This window comes from Perca flavescens, chromosome 3 (genome assembly GCF_004354835.1).
Source record: "Perca flavescens isolate YP-PL-M2 chromosome 3, PFLA_1.0, whole genome shotgun sequence".
Classification (NCBI taxonomy): Eukaryota; Metazoa; Chordata; class Actinopteri; order Perciformes; family Percidae; genus Perca; species Perca flavescens.
The window spans coordinates 26,629,366-26,645,489 of NC_041333.1; the positions used below are offsets into that span (position 1 = coordinate 26,629,366).

Sequence of the window (16,124 nt, forward strand, 5' to 3'; positions counted from 1 at the left end):
CTGATCACTGCCTCCTTCCTTCTGCAGTGTGTGTGCGGGCGCTGGATGTGACGGTGTCCCAGAGCAGTATTCAGGTGGCCCGTGGCCAAGCAGCCGTCCTGCCCTGCTCCTTCACCACCAGCGCTGCCCTCAACAACCTCAACATCATCTGGATGGTGATACCACTGTCCAATGCCAACCAGCCAGAACAGGTAACGTGTACAATACGTCACTGATGCACCCCTTCAATCACAGTGACACAGAGAGTATTCCTTGAACTTCTTCAGCAAAGAAGCATTGAGAATCAGGGCTGGATTGAAGGAGTGTTGCAAAACATATTATATAATAATAATATATTATATATATATATATATATTGTTGATATTTGGACCCAGCAGACAGAGTTCTTCAAATCAATGTATTAACTGTGATGAGCGATATGAGAGAGAGTATGTAGATCTTAAACAGCCAGAGCTGCAGTGCACTGTTTAGGTACTTACAGAGATGTATACTATACTACTGAGATGCATGTAACTTGTCTTCTAATGCAACATTGCTGCATACGCATCATTTGGATGTCTCTGCTGCCTCCCAACACCAACGTTAGTCAAAGCAGGTACACAAGACTTGGTCTGTACTAAGGTGTGCTCAGATACAACGTAAAGAGAATTGAAAAGCTTTAGAATTGAGAAATATGCACAATCCACAGAGAGATAATCTTTGGGGTTTGAGGGACATCCAGCGCAGTTACATGGCAGCAATGGCTCTCAATCATGATTATGGTCATTAACAAAAGTCCAAGCTAAGATGATATATATAATTTTTATATATTCTCTTTCCGGTGCATCTGAACGCACCTGTAGGGTATTAATTATGTAAGTTATAGATATTAGATGACTATATTAGAGTAATATAGATGTGTGTCCATAGTTTAGATAACTCTCACTTTCCAAGTGTAGCCTGCAGGACAGCAATGTCATGTAGCACTTTTCTCCCTTTCATCAATTAAATGTAAAGCAAACAGCATCCTGAAGCTCATTTTATGGTTGTAGATTTGTTTGGGAACATTGGCAGCAGTTTAATTAGTACAAAAAAAACATGATTTAGGCTTCAGTTTTGTCTTATTGGCGTTAATTTTGTCCCACTCGCTTCTTACCATTGTCCCCTACTTACCATTGCTACTCTGATTTTCTTTGTTTTTTTTCTCACCTTCCTTTCCTCCCCCTCTCTCTCTCACTCTTACTCTTCCTCCACCCTTGCGGGACTTCTGTGATTCCATTTGAGTTGTTTAACATGCAGCTGCAGGCCGTACAAGCTCACCTGCCTCCCTTCACTTTGAACCCCGGCGCTGGTCGGCCGTCCAAATAATACAATCATCTTCTGCACTAATTACCTCACGCCCACGACAGGCTCTATATCGCAGCTGTTCACACACACAAACACCGACACACACACACAAACTGGCATTACACTGCTAGTCCAAATGGTGTACAGATCCACATGCATACAAGCAGGGCTCATATATATATTTACTGGCTTCACACATAGCCTACTTGCATGCACAGTGCACACTAAAAGTATGAAAAAGACATACATCCACATTACGAGTAATGCTCCCTTGTGCACACCTGTGCATAAGGGCTAATGAAACTAAAAACAACAGTAACATAAACACGTGTAGTCACTTTACTCGTTGATGCATGCATGTGACTTGTAGATGACAGTCAAGTGATCATGGGAGCTGAAACATGTAGAAGGCTGCATAACATTTATCGTGTTCCCATGCTACACCATCACACTGTATTGTATCACATGTGATATATACTGTACATAGATGTATACCTGGGACATTGAGTACAAGCACAGTGCTGCACACATATGTTTCTAAGGGTGCATTGTTATAAATTGAAAATGAAATGACATGCATACAGTGACACACACAATCCATGCATTCACACAAAACAGGGTGAACTACAGTTCTGCAATCAAGTTGTGAAGTGTGAATTTGGTGAGCTGTCTAAAACGTGAGTGATGAAATAAAGTGCTGCGTGGGACGACCGTACAAGTACAAGGTCATTTTAGAGGAAGAGAATGTCAAAAATGATTACAGTTGATGCTAAAAGCCATTAAGAATTACTGAACAGAACTCTATAAGCTTGTACACCCTCACAACCTGTGTTAGCACTTTAGCAAGTGCACTCACAACAGCACGAGATGTGCTGGCTTTTTTGACTTTGCAAACATGGCTGTTTGTTGTAGCCCAGATTAATGCTGTTGTGTATTTGCTTAGTGCTTTGACTTGCCATGCTGTTTAAGACTTCACTCTGTGGTTTACAGCCTTAAGCCTACATGGTTGACTCCACATTATAGGCTATATAACTTAATGAGTCAAGTGTGAGCTTTATATATTATGTTTGTGAGTGGAGAAAGTGTGCCAGCCTGGTGCATCTAGAGTCTGAATACAAAGTACAGATGATAGGCTATTTAAACCAACTATTTCCATTAAAAAGCTATACTCTTTTTTTTTTTTTTTTTTTTTTTTTAAAGCGGTTACAATCAATATTTTTAGACAATTTCAACAATGGATCAAATAATGTGTAATGTGCAAGAAGTCACAGTTCCCGTCAGCTCCCCTCACCTACACTGAGTTTTATTGCATCACCGCTCTTATAACGTTTTTAACACAGCTGTTTCAAGAGAAAACGTTGCAAAAACCCACTGTTCACCATACACCCAGCACCAAAATAGACAGACACAGTTAGCAACCAGCCGATGAAGAAATTGGAGCAATTAGCTGCTAAAGAGACAGAGCTAAAAGACTAAATATTGGATTTACCAGGTGATCATAAACATGTCGGGGTTCCATCTGAAGGGGTCAACACACGTTGACCAACCCTTCTTCATGACCCTCAACACAGCCAGGGTATGGCGCAGGTCTGAAGCTGACCGAAACTTAAATAAAATAAATATATTTTTATTTTATATGCACATCAATCAACATTTCTGTAAATGTGCCAGTGTTAGTCAGATAGCTAATTTTCCTAGTAACCCAGGATGCATGTCTTTATGGTGGGAGGAAACACACACAAACATGGGTAGAACTTGCAAACTCCCTGCCCTGACAGAAGATTGAACTCTGCAGTGCCAAATTGCTGTGAGGCAGAAGTGCTAACCCCTGAGCAACTGTGTCACCCATTAATATATTAATTCAATGATGTTTATGTTTACACATCTTTCAACCAACTCAATGAAAGAGAAAGACGGAGAGAGATGTACTGACTTGACTTTTATCTTTTAATTAATCAATGCAATTGAGTGTAATACTTTATCCGTGAGGTGTATGGAAATATCCTGCTGCGTAGTGTGGAGTCTTGTTAAATGCCTTTAACACTCAAAGTAGAAACTATGTCTACACTTCAGCCTTGTTGTGGTTGTAGTCCTGTTCAGGAGCTCAGGATTACAGCATGTAGGCATGTAGATCAGAGGAGTGCCAGTGTGTGTGTTTGGGTGTGTGCATGTTCATGTAGTGTTTTCTGTGTATGTAATCTGTCTATCGTGCCGTTTTTGTGATCAAACGTCCTGACCTCTTTCCTCTGGGCCGCTAGGTGTGAGATAATCCAGATAAACACACACACACACACACACACACACACACACACACACACACACACACACACACACACACACACACACACACACACACACACACTAGACAATGGTTTTATGTTTCTGAGCTTTTGTTTATCCTCTCTAAACTGTTTGCTGGATATCTGTGTTTAGGCTCTAATAAAAGCTCCAGGTTCACACTCGCCTCTGGCACCACCTGTGAGAATAATTCCTGAAACAGATTTTCTAGTTGCAATCATTAAAATAGTTTATGTATCAAACAATTATATCCAACACTTTGGAGACATTTCTTCAATGTGCTAATCCTTGCAGTTTTATATTGTCCGTGCCTGAAATCCAATTTTGATACATATTCTTTACTTGCTCTAGTTGAAGGGAGACATTTGTTGGAGGTTTTATCACTCCAGGACTGATGAAAACCTTTTGCAGTGTCAGTGTATCCTTTCTAAATGATTGTCAGTCTGGAAAACAAAATAATTAAATATGTTTTTATCAATTCCTGGAAAGGGGGCTGTGTTGATTTTTGTAAATTATAAAGTGAAAATGGTGCACTTTGCGGTGAAATGAAGCTCTGGTGAAATTGAGGTCATAGAGAATCTGTTGTGCAGAATTGATGTTAATCTGTAATTGAGAACATCTGTCACAGTATTTTAGATGATCTGATCCTTATCTGGACCTAACAATCTGCCAAAGAATAGATCAAATAGACGCTGCATTCACATACGCTCTTAATATGAACTTTTGTCGCCTCCTTTCAACCCTGCCTAAAAAAAAACATTGAACAAGAACCCATTTCAGACGAAGCCAAACATGACATTCTGTTTGTCTGAGGCTGTAACTCCTCCCTGTGGGGAGGCTGAAGAGAGGTTATACTGTATCACACGCTCAGCTTCAACACACTCTCTCATATACACTATGTGATATCTTTTATTGATCTGTAGGGAGGAAATTTATTTTTTATTTGCTTGCCTACCTCCAGAGACATCAGTATGCAGAGTCAGCAACAGTACAGTCATTTACACCACTAGGGTTTGAAGTGTCTTTCTTAAGGACATTTGAGCATATACATTCTTACTGATAGGACTTGAACCCTTACCTTTTACCCGAAGGCTGAAGAACACAAAACCACCCTGATTGCTGCCAAATCAAGATCATACTCACACCATTGGTAACATTGCACACCTTCAAGATAAAAATATCAAATGTGGCCAATCTACCATCAAGCCTACTATCACAATGAATTTGATTCACACTTTTCTGACACCAAAATGTATTGTAACTTTTAGGGACTTGAAACTTGCTCAAGAAAGTTTATCCATCACAGTGATCAATTTTTACTGTATCACTGCATGGTAATGCCAACGTAGAAAGTCACTGCTTGTAAGGATGTGTTGTACATTATACTCCGATATCATTTGCATGTAGTTTTCTGATGTTGTTATAACCATAAAGATCTGATAACAGACTTATTCATTTCATGGACATTCTTTATTGGCAATTACTGCAGTATCAATGGATCAATTCTAATCCTATTGTTGTATTTTGTATATCTACCAACTGTTTAAACTCGCTCTTAATTTTCTGTAAATGTCTTTTTGGCTTCTATTCCAACCCCAGCTGTCTGCGGATATGGAATTTCTCTTTGAATTTCCTCTCTCTCATGAGGGTTCTTCCATTTTTTTCTTTATGTATTACAACAAAAGCTTTTTGCTCCCCTTGTCTTCTTCGATACAGTACCTTGCATTGGGTTGTAAACTATTTCTAATGCAGGCCTGAAAAGCCCAATGAGACACAATTAGTTACTTGATTACTCAATTACTTGATTTGACCAACATTGAGACTTTTTAAATCAGCACTCCCAAGCAATGATAAATTGAACTAAAACACAAACATTTTGTAGTATCCTTGAATGCACCACAGAGAAAACAGAAACACAGCTTTAAGCTTATTCTAAACACTTTACTGTACTGTATACTTTGGAAAATGACTGGCAATGAGGTTACTGTAAGTATATACGCATTATGTAGTTTACGGGCTCAATCATGCAAAACCACCAGTTTGAAGAGATAGTGAAATGGATCTGGGTCCATATAGTTCAGAGCATGTCTCAGTGGATAGATAGAGATAACAGTGGCAGCTTACAGTCAGTAAATTGATGGGAGGCTGTGGGGGTTTAGAGGTTTATTAAGGCTTTATTGAGGCGATGGCAGTGTCCCTCATCTCTGGGGCCAACAGGGTCCTTAGGGTCAGTCAGAAGTAGGCTATGGTTGTGAGACTAACACAGTGCAAGAGAATATATGAAGGTTTACTGTGCGCATCCACTTGTGACTCACACTTACAGGCTGGATTGTAGAGCAACAGAATAGGATTTAGTTAGAGTGTGAGTGAATGCTTGCAGTATATGTGTGTGTAGGGTTTAAGGAGGGAAAGGATGTAGCAGAGGTTACCCGCTGGGCCAGCAGTGGGACGTCCAGCTAGTCCAGCTAGAGTTCTTAGGGCTGTGCGCCATCTGAGTGCCAGCCATGACCTCTTTTCTCCCTGCGCACAGCTACAAAGCCAACCGGGTCATGGGAGAGTATGAGGTGATTTACACACATAGCTATGGATGGATCAACATGGGGGACATAAGACATAAAATCAAGAGTATGACATGTTTTAAGCTGGAAAATACACACCGAGTACAATTTAATGTTCATTACAGGATTTCTTTTTCAACATACAGTTATTCCCTTTTGTTGCTTTTTTGTAAATGTCGGAAGACTAAAACTCACATGAACACAGAAAAAACAGGGACAGGTGTAAGATGCACCACAGTTAAGGGACTGCTTTAATCCTCTGCACACTCATGGACACACGCATGCACAGTGTTTGTTGCGTGTCAGGCCAATTGATTGGATCACTTTCATTGAGCATGCAGATTATATTGTTAGGTCATCAGCAATGTGTAGAGCCAGGTCATACTGGTGCCGTCTGTTACAGAGGAAAACAGAGAGGTAGGCACAGACAGACAGATAATGGAAGAAAGAAAAAATTGACAGGGGGAAAAAAAATGGAAAGACAAGATATAAGTGAGACCATACAGTTGTTAGACTGAAAAACATTATGTAGCAGAACAATCACACACATACACTTGCACACACAACTCCAAACGGATACACTCCCCATGACACACACACATAGACACACACACACACGCAAAAGATGCAGTTGCAGGCTCTCATCACAGCTGAGGAGCTGCCTATTCATCTGCACATAAGAGGACAAAGCGAGCGTACTGCACTCAGGAAATTGCAGCCGTGCAATTTACAACCGTTAAGCAGTGGTGGAGGACACAGTCACATACACACTCCTGCATTTTCATCAGAACTATCACTCTCTCACACACACACACACACACACACACACACACACACACTGGTGCTGGTTGTTTCCCTGCCTGGGTCTTTGAACAGTTCAATGAGGGCTCTTTTCACCAAAGTGAATAGCCCCTCTGATTCCCCTCCATGCTTTGTGTGTATGTGTGTGTGCACGTCTGTGTGTCAGATAGCGCGCGTGTTTGTGTGTGACTTGTGTGCACATTCCATGTGTTTATGTGTGTCCTCTTCATCTTTTGTGTGGGCCCAGCTGAGGGGAGAGAGCTGTTTTGCATGTGGCTCAGCCTCACAAACGAGCTGTTTAGCCCCAAGTTTGAGGCCTGAGGGAAGCTTTTGAACAAATTGATCCTTCATTGCTCTTTAATTTGGACCCGAGACAAGCTTACCTCAGCCCGAAGGCGTGAATTCGTCCTTACAAGTGTGTTCTCACTGTGATTGTTCTCAAAGGTCACTGATGTAATGATACAGAGATAGGTTTGGGTTAATTTCTTGCTGAATTTGATTCCTTGTGCAGAAAACTTCCTGCATTGCTACTGTTGGATTCATCAGATTGCAGTTTGTATGTTTCCAAGTTAAAATGTTTTCAATTATGCATACCATTTAGTGGATGCTTTTATCTGAAGAGCCTTATTCTATGAAAGCATATTTTTAGTATGTACTCCTTACCCTGGAATCTACCCACTGAGCTAGAAACATGCACTTACAAATAAAAGGTTTGTTTCTCTATCTGTCTGTTTGCTTCTCAGGACATACAAGTCTGCTCACTTCCACACTTTCTCTGTCCACTGTCAAGCTGTCTTTCAGCCTCTTGGTAGAACAAGGTCTCCCTCTAGTGAGAGATATCTGTAACAGGCCACTAGAGTAAATGTCAAAGAATCACATAAGATCCTCAGTGACAAAAGGCATTGAGTTCTAATGACTTTAAAAACATGGGCACCATCTGCTACATTTATTTGGACAATAGAAGCAGATTTTCTTGATATAATTAAAAAGCACTGAATTGCTGGTTCTCAATATTTATTTCTCTTATCTTTTCCCGCACATTTTTTCCTCTGACCTCTTTGCCACCAATGTCTATTTCTGCCTTCCACCCTTTCCCATTTAATATCTAATTTACCAATTCACTACACACACTCTCTCTCTACTTGTTTACATATGTTACCTTCTCTGTCTCTTTTCCATGCCCTCTCCATGACATCCCAATCCAGGTGATAATTTACCAGGGAGGCCAGGTGTTCAGCCTCGCCAACCACCTCAATGGCCGTGTGGGCTTCGTGGCCACCATGCCAAGTACAAGTGCCTCCATCTTCATCAACAACACCCAGCTGTCCGACACTGGGACCTACCAGTGCCTGGTCAACAACCTCCCAGACAGAGGGGGGCGCAACATTGGCGTCATTGGGCTCACCGTTTTGGGTAAATAGAATTGTTCTTTTTCTAATGTATTAAAACATAAGAACAGTTTCTTCTATTAGAAGACAGTAACAACATTTGTATATGCTTTGGTCACTACATTAACTGAGGCCATGTAGAGAAGAAAATAGATGTTATCGTATGTGGAGTTTGCAAGAACTGCTGCTTTTCGACTTGCTTTCATCTGATATTCAGTATTTTGTAGAGCTATAAAGACAGGTAAACAACAACAAAACATAGTCATCATTTTATTCAGTTTGTAAGTAACCAGAAAAATCCTTTAAGACAGACATTTTAAAACAGTTTGCAATAAAGCAGAATGCAAGCACTATTGGATTAATGAGTCTTCAGCTTTTTTGAATATGAAATTCCCTCTGCAATTAGGGAAACATTAGATTTGCTTTGTAAAGTGGTTAACACGACGCCGCCCACTCTCTCCATCTGCCAGTGCCCCCCTCAATACCAGCATGTCGAATCCAGGGCACGCTGGATGTAGGCAGTGACATCATGCTATTCTGCAGCTCAGAGGAAGGCATTCCCACGCCGTCCTACTCCTGGGAGAAGCTGGATGCGCTGCCCAAGCTGCCGCACAACGCCATGCAAGGTATTACAAACAAGCTGGCCGTCGGAGTTCCCTTTTGCCCCACCTTTGCTGGTAAATCTCACACACATAGCGTAGCTCAGACTCAGCAACAATCCCACCATCACCGCCACCTGTCATGTGCCAGGCCCAAACTACTGCCCACCCAAGGCCCACCCTCCCCAACTGAACCTGCTGAGAGCTGATGATGGATAGATAGATGGATGGATGGAGTGATTCAATCCATGTGAATTTGTGAGTGAGTGGGTCAGGAATGTGTTTGTGTAATTGGCCCACAGGATTTGTGTTGTTTTTATGTCCTTCCTCATTTTCTCAAGCTGAATACCAACTCTGACTATTTCTTTTGTACCAGACTGGTGCAATCACTATGGCCATACTGCATCAAATTTAGCTAAGCCGTGACCTAACATCCATCCAGCTACTGTCAGTATAACAGGAGCAGATGTATTAGAGTTGCGTTTGGTTTTCAGCATCAGAGAGAACTGGTGTAGTGGACTCTCCTTTCTTTTCCAGCTGTACCCATTGTCAAAAAATCTTCATTACCAGTCACTGTCTTTGTCTGTACACTACTGGTCAATAGAAGGCAAATATAAAAAACTTAATATTAATCGCAGATAGCAGATTCCCACAACAATTAAGTTAATCATTTTTTCTTATATAGATCCTGACACAAATATTGTAGACACTGTAAAATTACTGTAAATTTGAAGCTGAATCAAAAGGAGATTGAATACATGTCAATTATCAGTATTTGCAAGATGCTAATGACTTTTCTGTCAAAGAGGCTAAATTGTATCTCACCAGAACTGCAGCTGCATTGGTTAAAAAAAACTGTCACAAAATAAAACTTACCAATTGAGGTATGTTATAGTTACATTACACTTATTGTATGCTGTTTACATTATTTTCTCTAAACCCTGATTCTGTAAATTAAATTTTTGAGAGAGATTTTTGAGATATTTCAATTCAAGCTATATGAGAAAATCAATATATAGACTAACTTAATAATTGTATTGTGGAACTTTGTGCTCGTAGTCCTTCAAAACTCTCAGTAAAATGGACTATATGTCTACTCTACATTTATGATACATCTCCTCCTCTTGATGGCAGATCCCACCTGGTTTGACATATTTGACCTTTTACATTGAGTTTTGAGTCTTCTTTTGCTGTTTGCATTTGATTCATATTGAAATGAGATCCTGGATTTGTCAGCGTGACTCTTGTTTTATGTGTGTTTAGTTAGACACAGACAGCTTTGTCATCTGTCATGTCATTGTCAAGAGAACAGGTGAAATCTGGCTCACTTTCTATAACTCATATCTAGGAAATGCTGAGGCCTTTTTTAATGAACCCAGTAGTGTACAGTTCTATGATTCTAAACTCACAACACAACCCATTCATCATTTGTGAAAGAAAGTAATCTGCAGCTTTACTTTTTAACTGTACAGTATACTTCACTTGCACACCTTCTATTAAAGCTATATAGCACCCTCTGTTGCTAGATAGTAGAAGTAATTTAGTTGAATGTATTGTCATACTATAAAGACGATTAGTATACAATTCTCAAATTAACTCTGTTATACTTTTGCACTCGTTACGTAAATGTTTTATGATATGCATTAGGTCATATGTGTGCTTTCACATTGTGCTCTGTGCGTCCATGTAGTTGTGTTTTAGTCACCTTAATTACTATGTGGCTCTGTGTGTGTCCATCAGACCAGATGCAGGGCACTGTAACACTGAGAAACATCAGCACCAGCAACTCAGGACTCTATCAGTGTACCTCCAGCAATGTTATTGGCAAGAGCACCTGTCTGCTTAACCTGCAGGTTGTAGCACGTAAGTACACTTAAACACACTGCTCCTTTACTGCCAGATCCACGTGACACTGTTATATATACACCAGGTGGCTGTGTTTGTTTACAGATTCACATTTATAGATGGACATGCCTCGTCTCACTCAAACTTTGACAGATGGGAAGTTAAGTTAAGTCTCCTTGAGCGACACTCGTCAGACAGACAGATAAACATAAATGCAAGCAAACAAACTATACAACTAAACAAAGAACAAGAGCAGAACATCTTGCAGATAGCAGCACACCCTACGGCTGCACCAATCAGATAAAAAAAGACAAATAGTTGATTCAGGTCATACAGGCTCTGACAGTTTGGATAGCTTGACAGGAAGGACTGTACCATGGCGTGTGACAGGATGACGCTCAGTGTCAGACATACAAGCAGACAGACAGCAGAGTGCTGAGTCTGTCTGTCAGAGACAACAGTGGGTTTCAGTCATTGCCAACATGGTGCAGATGTAAATGCTCAGAAAGAATAAGTGTTACTCAAAACAATTCCGTTCCATTGCTGTTTCTATTTTATCTGAGGATTTATAAAAAAATATATATGTTACATGTTTAAATCAATACTCAATTTATTTTAGTTTCTCTTCTTTCCTTACCATAGGGCATTGACTAAAGTGAAGGACATAATATAGCTGTTGTTCACCAAAGACACATTGAGTATATCTTACTGTAGCATTAGCACCCCCTCTCACATATTATTTAATGCACACACTGGCACCTTTTAAACAACTCCCAACACTTCCCATTGGTTCTGAAATTGTATTTTAAGACTTTAAGATTAAATTTATTGTCCAAAAATGATTTGATTGCTGTGTCTACCATTTTTTTTTTTAAAGTGCACACATTTATTTATTCATTTTAAAATCTTTTTATTGACTTTTTCAACATACTTATTTACTACAACACAAATCGCAGTAATTAACGCCACAGAGAAAAAATAACACTAAGCTTTACATACAAACAGATTAACATACGTGTAAAACCACATTATGAAGTAAGACAACACACATCACAGAAAATCAATAAAAAGAAGAAGAAAAAAAGGGAATCTATGCTTACTGCTTGGATATAATCGTTTGTTTGAAGTAAGAGAGGAAGGGCTTCCAGACTCTAAATCATTTTTGCACAAAGCCCCTTTGTAGAGTTTCTAAGTTGTTCAAGCTTGAGATGTGCCATAACACTTTCTGTCCACTTAAAGTGTGATGGTGGTTAGACAGATTTCCATTTCCTAACTGCCAAGGCCAAGGCATCTCACACTATACCTGTGAGAAAAAGCCTTCCAGGTGCCACTCCAAATAGTGTGATTCCTGGGTCCGGTTTTATCTCCGTGTTACAAATTTAAGAGAATATAAAAAAAATGGCCAACCAGAATGTCAAAAGACTTAAGCAACTCCAAAACAAATGGTACAGAGTGGCTCAATCCTGATGGCAGCAGGAACAGGTTTTATGAAATCCGGGAAACATCTTTGCAAATCTGCTTTTACTGAAGTGTAGTCTCTATGTATTACCCTGAACTGTAATAAACCATGTCTAATGCAAATGGATGTAAAATGAAATATTGAAACAGCAGACTGCCATACTTCATCAGAATTTTTTGTCTCTAAAGTGCCCACATGATCTATCAACATTATTATATTTTCTGCTGTCTCTGTCCCGCAGCCCAGCCTCAGAGTGTGGGTTTGATAGCGGGCACCATTGCTACAGGAGTCCTAGCTGTCATCATCTGTTCCCTGTTAGTGGTGGTCACACTCTTTTACTGGAAGAACAAGAACAAATATGATGAGGAGGAAATCCCCAATGAGATCAGGTTTGGCTTTGATTTGTGGCTTTGCAACCAAAAGCTGTTGTGGTCTCCTGTGCGTAAAGAACAGACATACTATTAATGGATGTATTGGATGTAGTGTTTCAAAAGAGTCTTCTTTACTTGTATATGTACTCCAAACTGTGGCAGGGTGGAGACTGTATTTAGGGCCTCTCTGCTGTATTTCAAAAGGAGTTAAGATGCAGTGGCAGCTTTGTTAGTGTGTCAGTATGGCAATCACAGATTGAATTCAAAGAAACCCAGACCAATTGGATTTAAAGTTTGGAGAATTCAGCTTAGTTTTATCTGCGCACAGCAAACGTTTTCATCATCACAGGCTAATTGGTCTGTTCAAACACTCTGTGAAGCTCTGTCAGTTGATTAAATAGGCTGCAATTTCTCCCCTAAATCACTACATGAATCATTTGGAAGATGAATCATTGTTCATATACAGTATTTGAGGCTTTGGCTGATTGGGATAACATCTGCCTCATTTTGGGCTTATATGCAATCCCGCTTTCAGTTTCTACCCTGAGGGCTCTGCTTTTTCCCCACTAACAGCAAATCAGTGTTCATATGTAGACTTGTAGTTTTTGGCACCTGTGTTGCTATTGCATGAATTGTACAGGTGTTCCAGTTACTGTGACCACCCACTGTATATTAAGTCCAGAAAAATCTAAGAGCAAAAATTAATGAATATATAGTATTAAAGTAATCAGTATTGTGCAACTTGAATGCAAAGAGGGGCTATTTTCATTTTTAATGCACCAATAAAGTATTTGTGCTAAATATTTGAAGATGAACTAATTGACTATCTTACTGCTATCATTCATGAAATCACTGACATCTTCACAACTTCCACTTATATCTTCTTCACAGAGAAGATGACCTTCCTCCTAAGAGGTCATCATCAGTGAAGGCGTTCCATGCAGACGCCTCATCCTCAGAGAACGACACGCTGACGTCTACTAACACCTACAACAGCCGCTACTGGCACAACCCCAAACCCAACTACGACACCAACTCCTATACACGCTACAATGGTGACACTCGCCAGACCTTCTCCACTGCTGCTCACATTTCACATGCACACGGACAGGCCCAGAACCCAGGACACGGCCACAGTACAGTGGTCACAGCGCCAGGCTCAGCTCCACTGTCCCGCCACGCGCAGCCCACAACAACAACGACATCGTTTGCCAATGGCAGCCACACGCTCCCACCACCCAAGACTCTGGTGGTCACCACAAACTCTGCACCGTCCCCTCCCGCCATGGTGCGCAGCAACGGCTCTGTGAGCCTCAAACCAGTAGTGACGTCCACACACGGGCAGCACACGCACTCCTACGCAGTGAGCCAGGCCACACTGGAGCGGATGGGAGCGGTGCCTGTCATGGTGCCCGCCCAAAGCAGAGCAGGCTCGCTGGTTTGAAATCTCATTTGGTAAACTGTTCTCTTTGAAAACCAGACTAAAATAGTGTTTGGTTGTGACGTTTGAAACCCACTGATTAAAAAAACCCAACTAAATATGGGCTGAAGCAGCCTGCTGCCCTTTACAACTGTGTCTTTATTTATGTAACACACTGGGATTTTACAGTGCAGAGTTCATTTAATGCCAATTCCTTGATGAGCGGAACCCTTGTAGACAAGCATCATCCCCTTATTGGATGGATTTTCCTGGCCGGTGTGGTGGGAACTATTTTTCAACGACTTGGATGATTTAACAAAGCTGGAAATTTCCTGCAGAACCTGGATTCCCTGGTCATTTTCAGGGCTGGATCATTGTGATAATTGGGTTAATTGTGGGGGACTCAAAGCAACACAAAGCATTTTCATCTCAATGTGTTCATACTGAATGGTCAGACAGAAGTGAGCTCGGATTCCCACATAAATGCGTGTGTCTCTTGTTTTAGGATAACAAATTAAATCAATTTTAGTTCCAATAATTTAATTTCCCAGTTGTAATTTTGATTGACAGAAAATGAAATTATGTTGGGTGAAATGGCCTTAGAAGCTTACGGAGAGTGGTTTTACTGGGTGCAATACATTGCATAATATACTTTACTTCATTGAAAGCAAACATTTTAATTACATTTTCGCACTTTTCAGAGCAATTTTCTATCAAAACTGCTGTCTTATAAACAATTACTTAGTCTTAAATAATGACATACTTTAAGGCCATTGCATATCAAGTCCGTATTTTTTAAAATCGTTATGCACAGACACCTTGCACACTGAGTCTGTTGCGTTTTATTATTCTATCCATAATGTTGAATATTAAAAATAAATAAGAGCCTGATTACGCCCCGTAAAGTCCAGGTCAGACCAAAGATTCTGGACAAGACGAGTGAAAACTTGCAGCTACCTCTAATGTGCAATGTTCTGAAACCTGCCAGTTTACACCAATGCAACGAGATGAGACGGTGTAACATATTCATAGCGCGACTCTTTGTACTTTCGTCATACATTCCGACTTTCAGGCTTTTTTTGTAGCTGATATCATTTGTTGCATCTAAATATGAATGTGGATAACATTAGTGATAGTGAGATTCTTGCTACAGCTGCATTTCTTGCGGAGCTGAAACGGCGAAAACAGCATTTTATTTCTCTGATTCACTGCTTTGTTTTAACGACGGTTGCTCTCTTCAGTTATTCTCTAGCTCGTTCGACCATACTGTGCATGAGGGCGCTCGTTGAGCCTCCGGGCCAGTTCAGACTGCTTTTTTTAAACTCTGGTTGATTTATGAGGACTAACTGCTCCTCAGATCTCTGCAGGGTATATTGAGACAGCTAGCTAGACGATCTGTCCAATCTGAGTTTTCTGTTGCACAACTAAAACAACCTTTGAACGCACAACTGTTCCACCAAAACAAGTTCCTTCCCGAGGCTATTTTGCAGAGGCACCATTGCTCCGTCCGTTGCTTAGCACCACCGAAGACAATTGTAATTGGTTTAAAAGAATAAACCACAATAAACACAGCAGTTTTTTCTCCCATCCCAGAATGCTGTGTGGACTAGCCAGACCCTCCTGGGCATCGCTGTGGAGGAAGGTCTGGCAATGCAAGACTATGGGTAAATAAATCCAACCACCCCATGACAGATTTAGGTTTCACTTTCCATGATCCGTGACTGACGGTCGCCCCCACACATGATTCGACGATCAGTCGACAATAGGCAACACTTGACAATTCTGATTAGACTATGAAAATTCTTAGTCAAGGACACCCTTACTATTTGTTATGAAAGACAAAATGGAGTTGTCAAGCAGTGAGGACGATTTTGTGGTGCATTTACTGTAGGTGGCCAGCGTTGTATTCTGTTAAAAGTCTATGGTCATTTGTAAGGTATCATTCTGCTAAACCTCTTATTCTTTGAAAGGACCCAAGTCCTGGAACTTTTTGCTGGAAAATTTGCTGCATTTTGCTGTCTAATCTTTCGTACATCCTTTGTTTTGAGATCAGTAGGCC

General features: G+C 40.6%; 1 protein-coding gene across 3 annotated transcripts in view; it reads left to right on the plus strand.

Moving 5' to 3' along the window:
• igsf11 (immunoglobulin superfamily member 11) overlaps positions 1 to 15,436 on the plus strand; it is a 103,527-nt gene extending 88,091 nt beyond the window's left edge. For all 3 annotated transcript variants that reach the window (XM_028573423.1, XM_028573424.1, XM_028573422.1), the window contains exons 3-8: positions 28 to 191; positions 8,189 to 8,396; positions 8,842 to 8,997; positions 10,711 to 10,833; positions 12,516 to 12,663; positions 13,537 to 15,436. In XM_028573423.1, coding sequence (XP_028429224.1) covers positions 28 to 191; positions 8,189 to 8,396; positions 8,842 to 8,997; positions 10,711 to 10,833; positions 12,516 to 12,663; positions 13,537 to 14,089 — 1,352 coding nt within the window. In that variant the 3' untranslated portion in view covers positions 14,090 to 15,436. The remainder of the gene's footprint in view (positions 1 to 27; positions 192 to 8,188; positions 8,397 to 8,841; positions 8,998 to 10,710; positions 10,834 to 12,515; positions 12,664 to 13,536) is intronic.
• Positions 15,437 to 16,124: the final 688 nt, after the last annotated feature.